The sequence below is a fragment of the Ruditapes philippinarum genome, unplaced genomic scaffold, assembly GCF_026571515.1.
Source record: "Ruditapes philippinarum isolate M1 unplaced genomic scaffold, ASM2657151v2 ctg2744_1_1_1_1, whole genome shotgun sequence".
NCBI classification, from domain to species: Eukaryota; Metazoa; Mollusca; class Bivalvia; order Venerida; family Veneridae; genus Ruditapes; species Ruditapes philippinarum.
In genome coordinates, this window is record NW_026859583.1 from 5,972 (window position 1) to 20,026 (window position 14,055).

The 14,055-nt window shown below is 33.3% G+C and overlaps 1 protein-coding gene across 1 annotated transcript; it reads right to left on the reverse strand.

Moving 5' to 3' along the window:
- Positions 1–5,412: 5,412 nt before the first annotated feature.
- On the reverse strand, positions 5,413–13,937 carry LOC132757143 (uncharacterized). The gene is made up of 8 exons (XM_060748335.1): positions 13,757–13,937; positions 11,105–11,271; positions 9,122–9,236; positions 8,519–8,600; positions 7,464–7,631; positions 7,065–7,192; positions 6,404–6,464; positions 5,413–6,169 (listed from the first exon to the last, which is right to left on the reverse strand). The coding sequence occupies exons 1-8, from the start codon at positions 13,868–13,870 to the stop codon at positions 5,916–5,918; spliced, it is 1,089 nt and encodes a 362-aa protein (XP_060604318.1). The 5' UTR covers positions 13,871–13,937; the 3' UTR covers positions 5,413–5,915.
- Positions 13,938–14,055: the final 118 nt, after the last annotated feature.

Consider the following 14,055-nt stretch of genomic DNA (forward strand, 5'->3'; position numbering starts at 1 on the left):
CTTGTTTGTTTGTTTGATTGATTGGGTTTTACGTCATACCGACACAGTATAGCTAGGTCATATGGCGACGTTCCAGCTTTACTGGTCGAGGGAAGACCTCAGGTGCCCTTCCGTGAATTATTTCAGGCACGAACAGACACCTGAGACTTATAGAGTAATTTAGAATGTCACAAGACCTAGCTCTCTCAGAAACCTCCATAAATGACAAAATTCCCAACATAATTCGACCTTATTTACATTTTAAATTTAATAACTAAAAAAACATATTTGTTTGTAAAACTAATGTACATGAATAAAAACAATTCCATTTCTGGCGGCGTTCATGCAACATTCACAACAACGCGCCAAAACATTGGAAACGCGACAAACATGTAATCAATCGCAATCAGCAAAGATTAACATTGAAGATTTATAAACTCAAGAAAAAGGCCAATACTTTTACTAAAGCCAAAACATGACACTCAGAAATTCCGAAACTGACTTCTGATTGACGGTAGATCTACTGTATAAAGAAATTTAAAAAAAAATCAAAGCTCAAGAATTATATCTAGTCATGTATAGGATATAAATCGTGATCTTGGGCGTCATCACTAGATAGATGTCACGGTTTAAAACTGTTCGCTATTTAGGGGATAGGATGTGTAAGCGGCAGATAGCTCAGTCGGTAAAGCCGCGGTACCGTATTCCATGGGTCCCGGGTTCAAGTACGGTCAGTATATATGCTTCGAAAACGAATTTCAATATAGCAGAGGAGTATGTGACGGTTCAAAAATATTTAGGGGAAGTGTTTGTTTGAGCGGCCGGATAGCTCAGTCGGTCAAGTTCCGGTCAGGCTGCACATTTTTCTCACCATTCAACATAGATCTTATAAGGCAATTTGCAACAAAGGAAGAACTAGAACCACCAACAAGACAGAGAAAACCTAGGGAGCAATTACCAATCTGTGACTTCACAACTTTTTTCATTGACAATACTGTCCGTTTCTTGGAAAGGGCGATAACCAATATCAGCGGCGATGTTTAAACGCCGTATACGTATACATTTCCAGAATAGGTATTAAAGACGTTAATACTTTGTTGCTGCTACGCGATGATGGTCCCCAGGTACATCATTAGGCCATTATCGCATAATGGCGAGAAACAACAAATATTAACCTGAAAATAACATTGAGTAAATGTATACATAAATTTAGTAAATTAAGGACATAAAGGAATGCCCCACCCAAGATGAACAATGCTTTTCAAAGTGGATTGGTCTACAATGGGCACATTTTCAAGCACTATTTCAAATATTGATAACGTATCATTTGGATATTCTTACAAATTATTTCTTGAACAAAAAATGTTTATCTAGTTCGACATAATTTAATATGACAGTTTTATGATGAATTACTATTATTTTGTCTTAGGTCTTATCCCATGAAAAAATTCTCTTAAGGTGACGTAAAGCATTTATTTAAATGAAATTAAATATTAGGCGCAACGGAAGTGTTTTTTGAATATCTATAAATAGTGCGTGTCAAGTTTTTGCCAATTAAACAAATAAAATATGCAAAAGAATACAATCTCATTTATTCAGTGAACCATTCAAATTTACAGCCGCATTTGGAATTAATTTAGCGGAAAGTGAAACTGTTAACTGGCATTATGTATAGATTTTAAAGCTTTGACATTGTAAACAGATAAATTACCATAGCGTCAGTTGTTATATTTAGATATTTATGTAAAATGATTTGGTGCAAATACATCGTCTGCTATCGCCATACCTGTTTAAATATATATTTATTTTGACAACCTCTCTATAGCGTCCCTTCAGACAAATGCAGCGTTTATTTTTAGCTCACCTGACCACAAAAGTGGTCAATGAGGAACAGTGATGGGGCTATGTACGGCGTCCGTCGTCGTGCGTTGTGCGTCGTTCGTCGTCAACAATTGGATTGTTGACACTCTAGCAGTCACAGTTTTAATTGGATCATAATCAGATTGCAGTTTTGATCCAAATATTTTGGAAATTGGTTAGGAAAATTGTTTTGATGATTTCTAGGTCAAGTTTGAATATGAGTCGTCTTTTGTCAAAGAGCTCAAAATAGAAAATATTGTTTACACTCTAGCGACTGCAGTTTTGACCCAAATATTCTGGAATTTGTCACGAAGGTTGTTTTAATGATTTATAGATCAAGTTTGAATATGGGTCATATCTGGTTATAAACTAAGTCACAGGAGCTAAAAATAGATTTTTTAACACTCTAGTGGCTACTGTTTGATCCTAATATCCTAGAAATTGGTCTGAAAATTTGTTTTGATGATTTCTAGGTCAAGTTCGAATATGGGTCACCTGGGGTCAAAAACTAAATCAGACTGCCCAAATATGGAAACACCTTGTTCATATTGTAATGGTAATATTTTTGACTCAATTGTCATCAAACTTGGCCAGGATGCTTCTCTAGGATTTTGAACATGGGTCATCTCTGATGGAAAACTAGGTCACAGGAGCTAAAAATAGAAAAATCTTGTGAACTCTCTAGTGGCTATTGTTGTCATCCAGATATCCTGGAAATTGGTCTATAAGCTTATTTTGATGATTTCTAGGTCAAGTTTGAATATGGGTCACCTGGGATCAAAAACTAGGTCACAATACCCAAATATGGATAAATTTTGTTAACACTCTAGAGGTTACATATTTTACTCAATTGTCATTAAACTTGTTCAGAGTGCTTGTCTAAGGAGGTCGATGGGTCAGGGGAGCGATCTAGGGACATATTGGTCCTCTTGTTTTTAGTTCTAATCGTATTAAAATATAAATCATTTAAGTATAGAAAACATTGCCATGGTCTTAACACCATTTTATGCATACTGTTGATATGTTGTTGTTTTCTTTTCTGATCTCTTGCATTATTTCAGGCTAAGTAGAACCACCGATGTTCCGCAAGCTAGGTGGGTAGTATTCTTAGTTTCTCTGGCTAGATTCGAACCCACAGCGGTGAGGAGGAAGTATTTTAAAGTCAGTCACCTTAACCACACGGCCTATGGACGCCCTATACGTTGAAGTAAAATTGATGTATATTCATATATGCAATTAACTATTATTAAACTAAATACAATTCAAGATGCTTAAAACTTATGATAATTTAATTTTTCATTAAAAACGAATTCACCTTTGAAATGAAAAAAAAATGATAATAGTACATGAAATAGAAACAAAATGAACTACTTTATTTTCATTTCATCAGCAAAGCCACCTGCTTGTACATTAGTAGATAATATATGTCTCCCCAGTAAGGAATCTCAATTTGGCATGTGCCCTTAAACTAAAAGGCACAGGTGTGCCATTTTCTTTTCTTTTTTTAATTTATATTTCCGACACGTCAGTGGACATCTGGAATAAGTATTAAAACGCAATTAAAAGTTACATATTATTATCCCACGATCGACAAAACTATATCATATTACATAAGCTAATGTTATGGAATTCATAATGGAGAACAAGGCCAAGTATTAGATTTAAGCGAAGACGCAATTATTTTTTTGGTTTCTAATTTAGTAATTGCGTATATTAAACGTAGTTTTTTTTTCTTTAACAGTATACATTTATTAAAGGCCCAATAAGAGCAAACATCAGTTTTATTTTTCAAAAGCCTTTTGAAGCAGCATGCCTCCAAATTCATGCTAATTTTCATGAAAATTTTGAAAATGTATATTGTGAAGTGAACATAGAAAGTAATTTACACATTGCAAACGGCACTTACAATCCACGTAAATTACCAAAAAGAGGTCAAAATATACATAAATACCTCTTACTGCGTAAGTAACGCAGTAGAATTATACTGTCAGATTGATACTGCAAAATCAGTCATTAATCGCACATATCATGTAAATAATTAATAAAATACTGATTTTTTTCTACTTTTCTTAAGATTTTAATACATTTTTCTAAAGATTGAATTTCTTGAAATAGTTTGGCTAATCTGGAGGCGTGCAGCTTTAAGAAATCTCCATTTGGCATGCTAAAACGCACAGGTCAGCCATTTTAATTCTTTTTATAAATATTTCCGACACGTCAGCGGACTCTAGAAATAAGTATTAAAACGTAATTAAAAGTTTCATATTACTATCCCACGATCGACAAAACTATATCATATTACCAGAGTTATGGAGTTCACAGTGGAAAACAAGGCCAAGTATTATATTTAAACGAAGACGCATTTAACTTTTGGTTTCCAAATTGCGTATATTAATAAGTGTTCATGCTCGTCAGAATGGAAAATCAATATATTCCGCAGTTCCGCCCCGACTTGTTTCACAAAAAATCGTTCAGTACGTATTTTCAGTGACAAATAGTTCGCTTGCTTATGTTGTTGTTTTGTATATCAGCACGTGGTTCATGTTTTTGTATTTACTATTTGTCAAATGTTATCAGCTACCATATGTGTGAACACGGACTATTATTACATATGAAGTACTATTTTAATTTTATTTGTGACTGTTATTTATGGTGGCTGATTTCTGCCATTTCGACTTTAAAGAGGCGAAGACACGAATGGCACAAATCAGCCACCATACTACATCTAGTAATTTTGATTGGTTTTCGTTGAATACACATTGATATTATACGTATAATTTTGTTTATACAGAAATAATATATATACACATATATGTTTTGATAAAGGTGTAAAACAAAAACACGAAGAATTCAAAATATAAGATATATTTATCGAATAAAATTGAATACTGCTTGTGATAAATGTAAAAAGTATATAATACAATATAATTATTCTTAACAACACAAATTAAATTGTCCAAACTCTAGATTACACAACAAAATATCTCACTTACACGTTAATTCTATGACAAAACGTTATTTTCTCTCAGAATGTTATTTAAATATATTATTTATATATAAAATGATTTATGATTGTATTTACAATTCGAAGCAATCAAGAGTTTATAAACAACTTTTTGTCAAATTCACAAAATACTTTGTCACACTTTCCTCTTCACACCAAAACCATTTTCTGTGTCTTATTAGTTTACGATTATTAAAGGCCCATTATGCCTCAGAAATGCTTTCATTTTTATTTCTCAAAAACTGTTTATTTTTTGGTAATCTTGTTACAGTTTCCAGAAATATACTCATTTTTTTATACATAAACTATCTTTTGCAGCTTTAGTTCTGTTTGGCAATTGGTATAATTATAGTGAATTACTAATTTGAATGGAAGTCAAAGGTCAAAATATTATTTTGCTTATATTTTGCTACCTTTACGAAATATGACTGCATGTTAAGCGCTTCTTTTTTCAATTGTTATACATCTGACATACACTTAATCCATTATTTAAATATTTTAAAACACATCTTTGACATTTCTTAAAAAATTAAAGATATGGATTGAGGTATAATGTGCCTTTAAGTATTTCTATACTAAAATCTGGATAAGGGTGGTGTTGTGGAAGCATTACTCACAACAAAATAGCATAAAAATTGCAGACTCGGTTTGATTAAGTCTGTACATGAGGAATAATGAAAAAGTGCAACATCCTTCATCACTCAATTTATCTCTTAAACAAAGTGTTGCGATGACATTTGAGCATTTTTTATTGCTTTCTTTTCATTGCTTATCTTACAGATCTATTTCCATGCAAATAATGATATTCATTATGTCAACATATGAGCCGCGCCATGACAAAACCAACATAGTGCGTTTGCGACCAGCATGGATCCAGACCAGCCTGCGCATCCGCGCAGTCTAATCAGGATCCATGCTGTTCGCTTACAAACCCTATTACAAGTAGAGAAACTGATAGCGAACAACATGGATCCTGATCAGACTGCGCGGATGCGAAGGCTGGTCTGGATTCATGCTGGTCGCAAACCCATTATGTTGGTTTTGTCATGGCGCAGCTCATATTTCTTTAAGTTTATGTTTTGCCGGACGACACGCTACTTCTCGACTGAACACTCTTTCTATCCGAGTCAGATGAACTTGAACTTGACCTACTCTTTGATGACCTTTTCAATGACCTTTCGTCTGTTTTTGTTCCGGAAAGAGAATTGTTGTCAGTTTGTCTAGCTAGTTGACTGACCTCGACCTCACCAGGAATTTCTTGAAACAAATAAGCAGACGGCTGGGCATCAACTTGATCCTCTTGTTCATTGTATCCCAAGTATAGATCTGTATCAAAATAATAATAATAAATAATAATAATAATAATAATAATAATAATAATAATAAATATGATAATAATCATAACAATAATAATAATAATAATAATGATAATGATGATGATAATGATGATAATGATGATGATGATGATGATAATAATTATGATAATAATAATAATAATTACAATCTTTATTACAAATTTTATTTTGTTTTATTTATTCTTTATTTTATATCAATATTTACCATCGATTTTAAATTGAACCTCACTTCCCAATTCACTTATATCAAACCACTCTGGTTCATTCTGAAATTATTAAAAAAAAATAAAAATAAACAACAACAACAACAATAACAACAACAGCAAAAACAACAGCAGCATGATAACATATGTTTCTATATTTATTTTAATATGCATCAAACGTTTTGTTGTTTTTTTGTTTTTTTAAAAATATTTTCTCACTTTCACTAACATGCGTATCTATCAAACAAATGACAGAATAGCAGAAGTAAACTTAGGAGAACTTTTATTTTCTAGACTTTTACAAACGTACATCGTTTTCTCAACATGCAGCGAATATAATTAAAGCATGGTCGTGTGGTTAACACGCCAGACTTGTAAATAATAAAGATTGCTAGCCGCGTCAAAATATCACGAATGAAAAGATTATACAAAATGTATGTTAATGTTTATCAATATGTTTTGTGTCTGAATATGCAGATAAGGTTTACAAAAACGGTCAAAAGACGGATGGATATTTTCCGAAAATAGTTGATATCTATAGATTCACTAGGGCAGTGGTAAACTCTCACGCGCAATATGATCTAAAAATAGCTTTTCGGAATTTTTCATATATTAGTTGCTATTTAAAGATATATATTCATATGACTTGCAGTAAAAACATACTTTTACAATTATGTTCTTTTCTCTGTCAACTCCGATGAAGTTCCGGCGTTTTTCGTCGCAAAGAGCAGCTTGAAAATATACACGACCTTCTCCATCTTGCCAATACCTTTGAACCTTGCACATCATGTCTAGATATTTTAATAAAAACATTTAAAAAAACGTATTATGCAATCGAACATTTATATACAGAAAGAACAAACAGCCGGTTCAGAAAACGACAGTGCCACAGCGGAAATCTCACTTTTGGGCTTTGGGCTATATATTGTGTAAGGACGACCCTTCAAACTAGTACAAAATCGGATCTGCAAAAGAATAAGACAAATGGTGTGTAAACGGTATGCTCGAGAAAATGGTTTTTATTAGGAAAAAATATAAAAACAAAGATTTATTATTATTTACTTGCGTCAGTGTTATCTGTATCCGTTAAAACACTGGTCATAACTCTTTGATCCCGTATTGCTAGGTAGCGCTGTGTTCCACTGATCTTATACCGGTTGTTTGTTGCACTTTCAATATAGTTGTTGTCAAGTGATTGGAACTTTGTCTTTTCTACTATGGGTTGATTATCTGAAAGTGATACATTAAAAGTTAAGTTAAGTACAATAAAGTTTCATGAATTCCTGCTAATAGTTGCAGAGAAATAGCACGGAAACGACTTTTGCTCTATATACATAATGCATAACTAATCAAGAGCCATACCTCTGTGTTGAAGGGTCTGACCTGAACAAGGAAAGGGTATGGGCATTTCCTCTTGGTATTGAAGGTTCCCATATAGTTTCATTGAATTCCTACCAGTAGTTGCAGAAAGATAGCATGGAAACGATTACTACTCTATATGCATACTGCATAACTAAGTAAGGGCCATAACCGTGTGATAAAGGGTCTAACCGACCAAGGCAACACTATGCGCATCTCCTGTTGTTATTGATGGTTCCAACTGAAGTTTCGTTGAATTCCTGCCAGTAGTAGCAGAGAAATAGCACGGAAACGATTACTGCTACATATGTTTACTGCATTACTAATCAAGGGCCATAACTCTTGTGTTGAAGGGTCGGAACGGAATCATCTTGCAATAAAGTATAATTGAATTCAAGCCAGACGTTGCAGAGAAGTAGCGCGGAAACCAATATTGCTCTATATGCATAACTCAGTGATATAGGTAATTAATGGTTCCCATAAAAGTTTAATGAATTCCTTCCAGAAGTTGCAGAAAAATAGCAAGGAAACGATTTTTGCTCTATATGCATATTTGATAACAGATCAAAGGGTATTAACTCTATGTTGAAGGGTCTTATGCATGACAAGGGCACTATATATTTATTAATGCAATACACTATCTCTATTAGTCATGAGTTTAACAGTAAACTTATAAAATAAAACATTGCTATGCCTATACGCAGTGATCGAACATTTATCAGTCGAACACCAATTCTGAATTACAGCCGGTAACTTACCGGGAAGCCGAGTAGATTCTGGCGCTAACACTGCACTCGTTTCTATCCAAACCCATTTTCCTGTGGGTTTTCTGCGCAATACCTATCAATAATGAGATCTTTTGACATTTTCATTTAAAAAACAAATGCATGAAAAAATATCAAAGTTTGCTAAGTATATGTCATATACATAAACGCTTCATGTAGCCAAACACAACATTAGTCTGGGGTTCCATCTTCTTAAACTATGCAGGGAACAAGACTTCCACAACATATGCATATATGTGAAATGAATTCGCATAACTGGGTTCATCCTCAGATACTTAACAGTTTAAGTGTTTCAAACAGAATATCATTGGCTCGTGCCATTCTCAATATCACATTTTCAACGCCACTCATTATCAATATTGACTCCGTCAGAATATATATATATGTATAAGCCATCAATCTGTGAAGCTTTTTCAGTAAGAAAATTTACAGAATTTGGTCAGGCCTGCATCTTCGTATATTGAAGTTAATTAAATAGTTGATATAATGGAAGCTTCTACGAATGGATAACGCGGTAAAAATTTAAAAAGTGATAGAAAAACTTTTAAAAAGAATTTGCACGCTTTTGTAACTTACCAAACAGAATCGTGTTCGTCCATCGACCTTGACCTTGTTAAATATACCAACGACCTCATCATGTGTCTTGTCAGGAACACCCTCTTCGTTCATAACTAATATTTCATCATAATTTCTGAATAATAAATCAGGTCGCAAAATTTTACAATGAAATGAATCAATTTCAGCAATACACGACAATCAATTTCAGCAATACACGACAAACAACATAACGCGTCTTGTTACCATTTAGGAAGACAATTTACTATCTCCAAACGTTTATCAGAAATAATTTTTTAAAAATAATAGCACAGTATAAACTAGAACTCCGCGAGTCGGATGTGTCGCCTTGTGAACAATGTTGTTTAGGAGAAATGGCCAGGACAAAAATGAAATATGAAAAATAACAAAGGGCAATAACTAAAAAAATAATAAGTGCAGAGCAGCAGTTTCTGTGCACTGCACTTCTTATCAATAAGATCTATCATTCTATGATGTTTCAAGTCCATAGCTTTCATACTTGAGGAGAAATGACCAGGACAAAAAAAAGTAAGAAAATCAACAAAGGGCAATAACTCAAAAAATAAGAAATGCAGAGTATCAGTTCGTATGCACTGCACTTTTTCTTAATGAGATCTATCATCCTATGAAGTTTCAAGTCCATAACTTTTATACTTTCGGAGAAATGGCCTGGACAAAAATTAAGTATGAAAATTAACAAAGGGCCATAACTCAAAAATTAAGAAATGCAGAGTACCGATTCTTGTGCACTGCACTTCTTCTTAATGAGATCTATCATCCTATGAAGTTTCAAGTCCATAGCTTTTATACTTAAGGAGAAATGGCCCGGACAAAATTAAAGTATGAAAATAAACAAAGGGCAATAACTCAAGAAATAAGAAATGCAGAGTACCTGTTCTTGTGCACTGCACTTCTTCTTAATGAGACCTATCATCCTATGAAGTTTCAAGTCCATGGCTTTTATATATTAGGAGAAATGGCCCGGACAAAAATAAAGTATGAAAATTAACAAAGTGCAATAACTCAAAAATTAGGAAGTGCAGAGTACCGGTTCTTGTGCACTGCACTTCTTCTTAATGAGATCTATCATCCTATAAAGTTTCAAGTCCATAGCTTTTTTAGTTGAAGAGAAATGGCCCGGACAAAATTAAAGTATGAAAATTAACAAAGGGCAATAACTTAAAAAAATAAGAACTGCAGAGTACCGGTCCTTGTGCACTGCACTTCGGGTTATTGAAAGAAGCATGCATACCAAGTTTGAAGTCAATCAGACTTATAGTGACTGAGTTATGCTCCGGACAAGCTTTAGGGGACGCCGACGCCGACAACGACGCCGCCGACACAGACGCCGCCGACGCCGCCGACAAAAGTAACCCCTATATGTCACCTTTTCAAGGCGACACAAAAATATGTTGTTTTCATTAAAGACAAAACCTTTTCTTATGTTTATTTATATATTTTGCGTTCTTCAATATCATTTATTCTCTTATTGAGGGAAACAGTATGTCTCTTTTCTATAACATCATTTGCGTACAAAAAAGAAAAGATGAGCGTTAGTCTATTGGTGTCTGCCAACCCATACCAGTGATCATGGTTTCGAGCCCTACTTAGGACACGGATGTAGTAAGCAAGTCTACAAGATAGAATAAGCCACGCCTTTAATATCAAATATCGTTATTGTTACTGTGTGTATGTTTACTTGATGTTTGGGAGTTTATGAGTGTATACTTGGATGCAACACATATAATAAAATATATAAACCATCCTTCGGGTCTTGTTTAGTTTGTGTGCTAGTAAGCCATCCAAATAGAAAATAGGAATGTTACAATGACCATGTTTCTTTATATGACACCAGTACAAGTTAATTCCAGGAAGCGGACTCGAACATGATTACTATAAATAAAGATCTTGTTTTCACAATCGAGCTAAAATAATTTAATAAATATATTTAAACTAAAGAACACTTGAAACTCTGCTACATACTCTATTCTCATTTGACCGGCTGGTCCAGTTTTTGACACGTTTACCAGGAAATGTCTGTATACTATGTCTCCATTCTTTTCAAATGTTTTGTAGGTCTGTAACGTAGCTTCAAAGTCTTCTTGTTTCTCATCATACCATATAATTATTTGTGTCTCTTGCTCCGGCGGCTATAATGATAAAAAAATCTTAAATGGTCTTTTCAGGAATTCATTTTGAAACTGTTATAAAGGATTCATTTTGAAACTGTTGTCAATGATTCACACTAAAACTTTTGTCAATGATTCACACTGAAACTGTTGTCAATGATTCACACTGAAACTGTTGTCAAGGATTTATTTTGAAACTGTTGTCAAGGATTTATTTTGAAACTGTTGTCAATGATTCACACTGAAACTGTTGTCAATGATTCACACTGAAACTGTTGTCAAGGATTTATTTTGAAACTGTTGTCATGGATTCCTTTTGAAACTGTTGTCAAGGATTCCTTTTGGAACTGTAGTCTAGTATTAATTTTAAAGCTGTAGTCAAGGATTCATTTTGAAACTGTTGTCAAGGATTTGTTTTGAAACTGTTGTCAAGGATTTATTTTGAAACTTGTCAAGGATTTATTTTGAGTCTGTTGTCAAGGATGTATTTTAAAACTGTTGTCATGGATTCACATTAAAACTGTTGTCAAAGATTTATTTTAAAGCAGTTGTCAAGGATTTATTTTTTGAAATTGTTGTCAAGGATTCATTTTGAAACTGTTGTCAAGAATTCATTTTGAAACTGTTGTTAGAGATTCATTTTGAAACTGTTGTCAAGGATTCATTTTGAAACGTTTGCCATGTATTCATTTTGAAACTGTTGTCAAGGATTTATTTTGAAACTGTTGTCAAGGATTCATTTTGAAACTGTTGTCAAGGATTCATTTTGAAACTGTTGTTAGGGATTCATTTTGAAACTGTTGTCAAGGATTCATTTGAAACTGTTGTCAGGGATTCATTGTGAAACTGTTGTCAATGATTCATTTTGAAACTGTTGTCAAGGATTCACTTTGAAACTTTTGTCAATGATTCATTCAAGGACTGTTGTCGAGAATTTACTTTGAAACTTTTACTTACGAGGGATAACAAGATCAATCTGTTCAGTTGGTCAGCCAGGAGTGAACAGTTGGATCACCTTGGACTGCAAGGACGTGCAGTCTGGCCTGGCTATAATCATAGAGAGCTCGAAGAGCTGGCCCGAAGGGCCTGCTCTACGGTAACGCGAGTTCCTGCTAGATAGTGACGGTTTTGAAAACTTTCGTCCGAATTACTTAACTGACACATCGCAACTTTTCGAATTTCAAGATATCGATAAAAACCGAGATATTCTGATTGAAAACGGAAGCGTAGACTGGTGTCCTGCGCACTTATATGGGAACCATATTTGGACAGAGAACCAGAATAAACGGAAGCAGTGTATAAAATACCGAATGACAATTTTAAAGCGGAAGATGTAAAATAAAAATGAACGATTATTTTATACCATTTCACGGTAAAAGTAAATCGAGTTTGCTTTGAGGCTTTGCTTTTTTCATATTATTGATAACAAAGGCTGATCACTTCCGGTTTCGTGGATGATGTAATTTATTTTACACACGAGGGTGTAGAATTTTATTTTTGAAAATCGGTTTTACTTCCTGTAAAATTTACACGGAAGAGCTGAATATTAGAAGAATTTTCATTGGTCATTTCAAAATTGTAAAAGAAATCCTGGTATCTCATTGGCCATTCTAAGATTATTATTAATAATCTAAAGGATTTTTCTAAAACGTACATACATAATCTTAATGAGTTTCATTATACTATCTCGTATAATTTCTTGGATATTTGAGATCTGTGAACTTCCTCCCAATGAATATTTTATACTGCTTTTAAACTATTCATTAAGTTAATAGCTAGTGAATATCTTATTCAATAGAAGTATTTACAGAGTTATAAATGCAATTCTAAAATGACGAGACGATCAATAACGTTCAACATCCCGGAACAACGTGTACATACCAAGGACACAATGCAAGTCAAGGCAGTTTATCTTTTTAAAGATACTTCTTGTTTGTCAATTTTACAAGTCTTATGTCGAACATGACAATTGTCAGTTTCCCACAATTGTTTCTTTAGCCAATGTATATGTGCATAATATTTAAAAAAAAATACGTGACACAAAGGGTTTTTTTTTTTAATTATAATTTGATTCCATGTGATCGTTTTGCTCTTGAAAAAATAGGTTAAGTGGTTCTTCAACAAGAATTGTGTTTTTTTTATCCAAAAAGTTAACAATTAGAACAAAACGATTTCAGGAAATATATCCAGGACATTTATTTTTTTTATCTTAACATATGTCATATTTATATGTGAAAATGTACGAAAATAATTTTTTATTTATCTGTCTGTTTTATAACCATTGTTGCATTAAAGCGAACGATCGCCACATATTGCACATTAACTTATGAATGAGGAATTTTTGGACATAATTATATCAATTTGAAATTCATTTAAAGCAATTCTCTTTTCCCAACAATATACTCAAAAAAGCATGACATAGTTTGTCACGTGGGATACGATTTATTGCGCAATCAAGACGAAATTTAAATACACTGTTTAGATGCAGAAATATTTTTAAATTTACCCTTTTAGTAGTGTTCGGCCTTCGCCTTCTAGCAAATATGGCTCTGAAACATCCAGCACTTTTTTTAGTGTCATTTGATCTGTCACACTTCGTTGAAGGCTCCAAAACCCTCATATTTTTTAGTGTTTAATGTTTAATCACTCCGATACTCGTATAGTACTTATTTACGTATTTGTATTTTACACAATTGCTAAAAATAGAATATGGAAATTACCAGTATTGCATGGTTTCCCTGACTGGTGATATAATATGCAACATATTTTGGTTAAAACGTAGTTTTATTTAAATATATGTATATA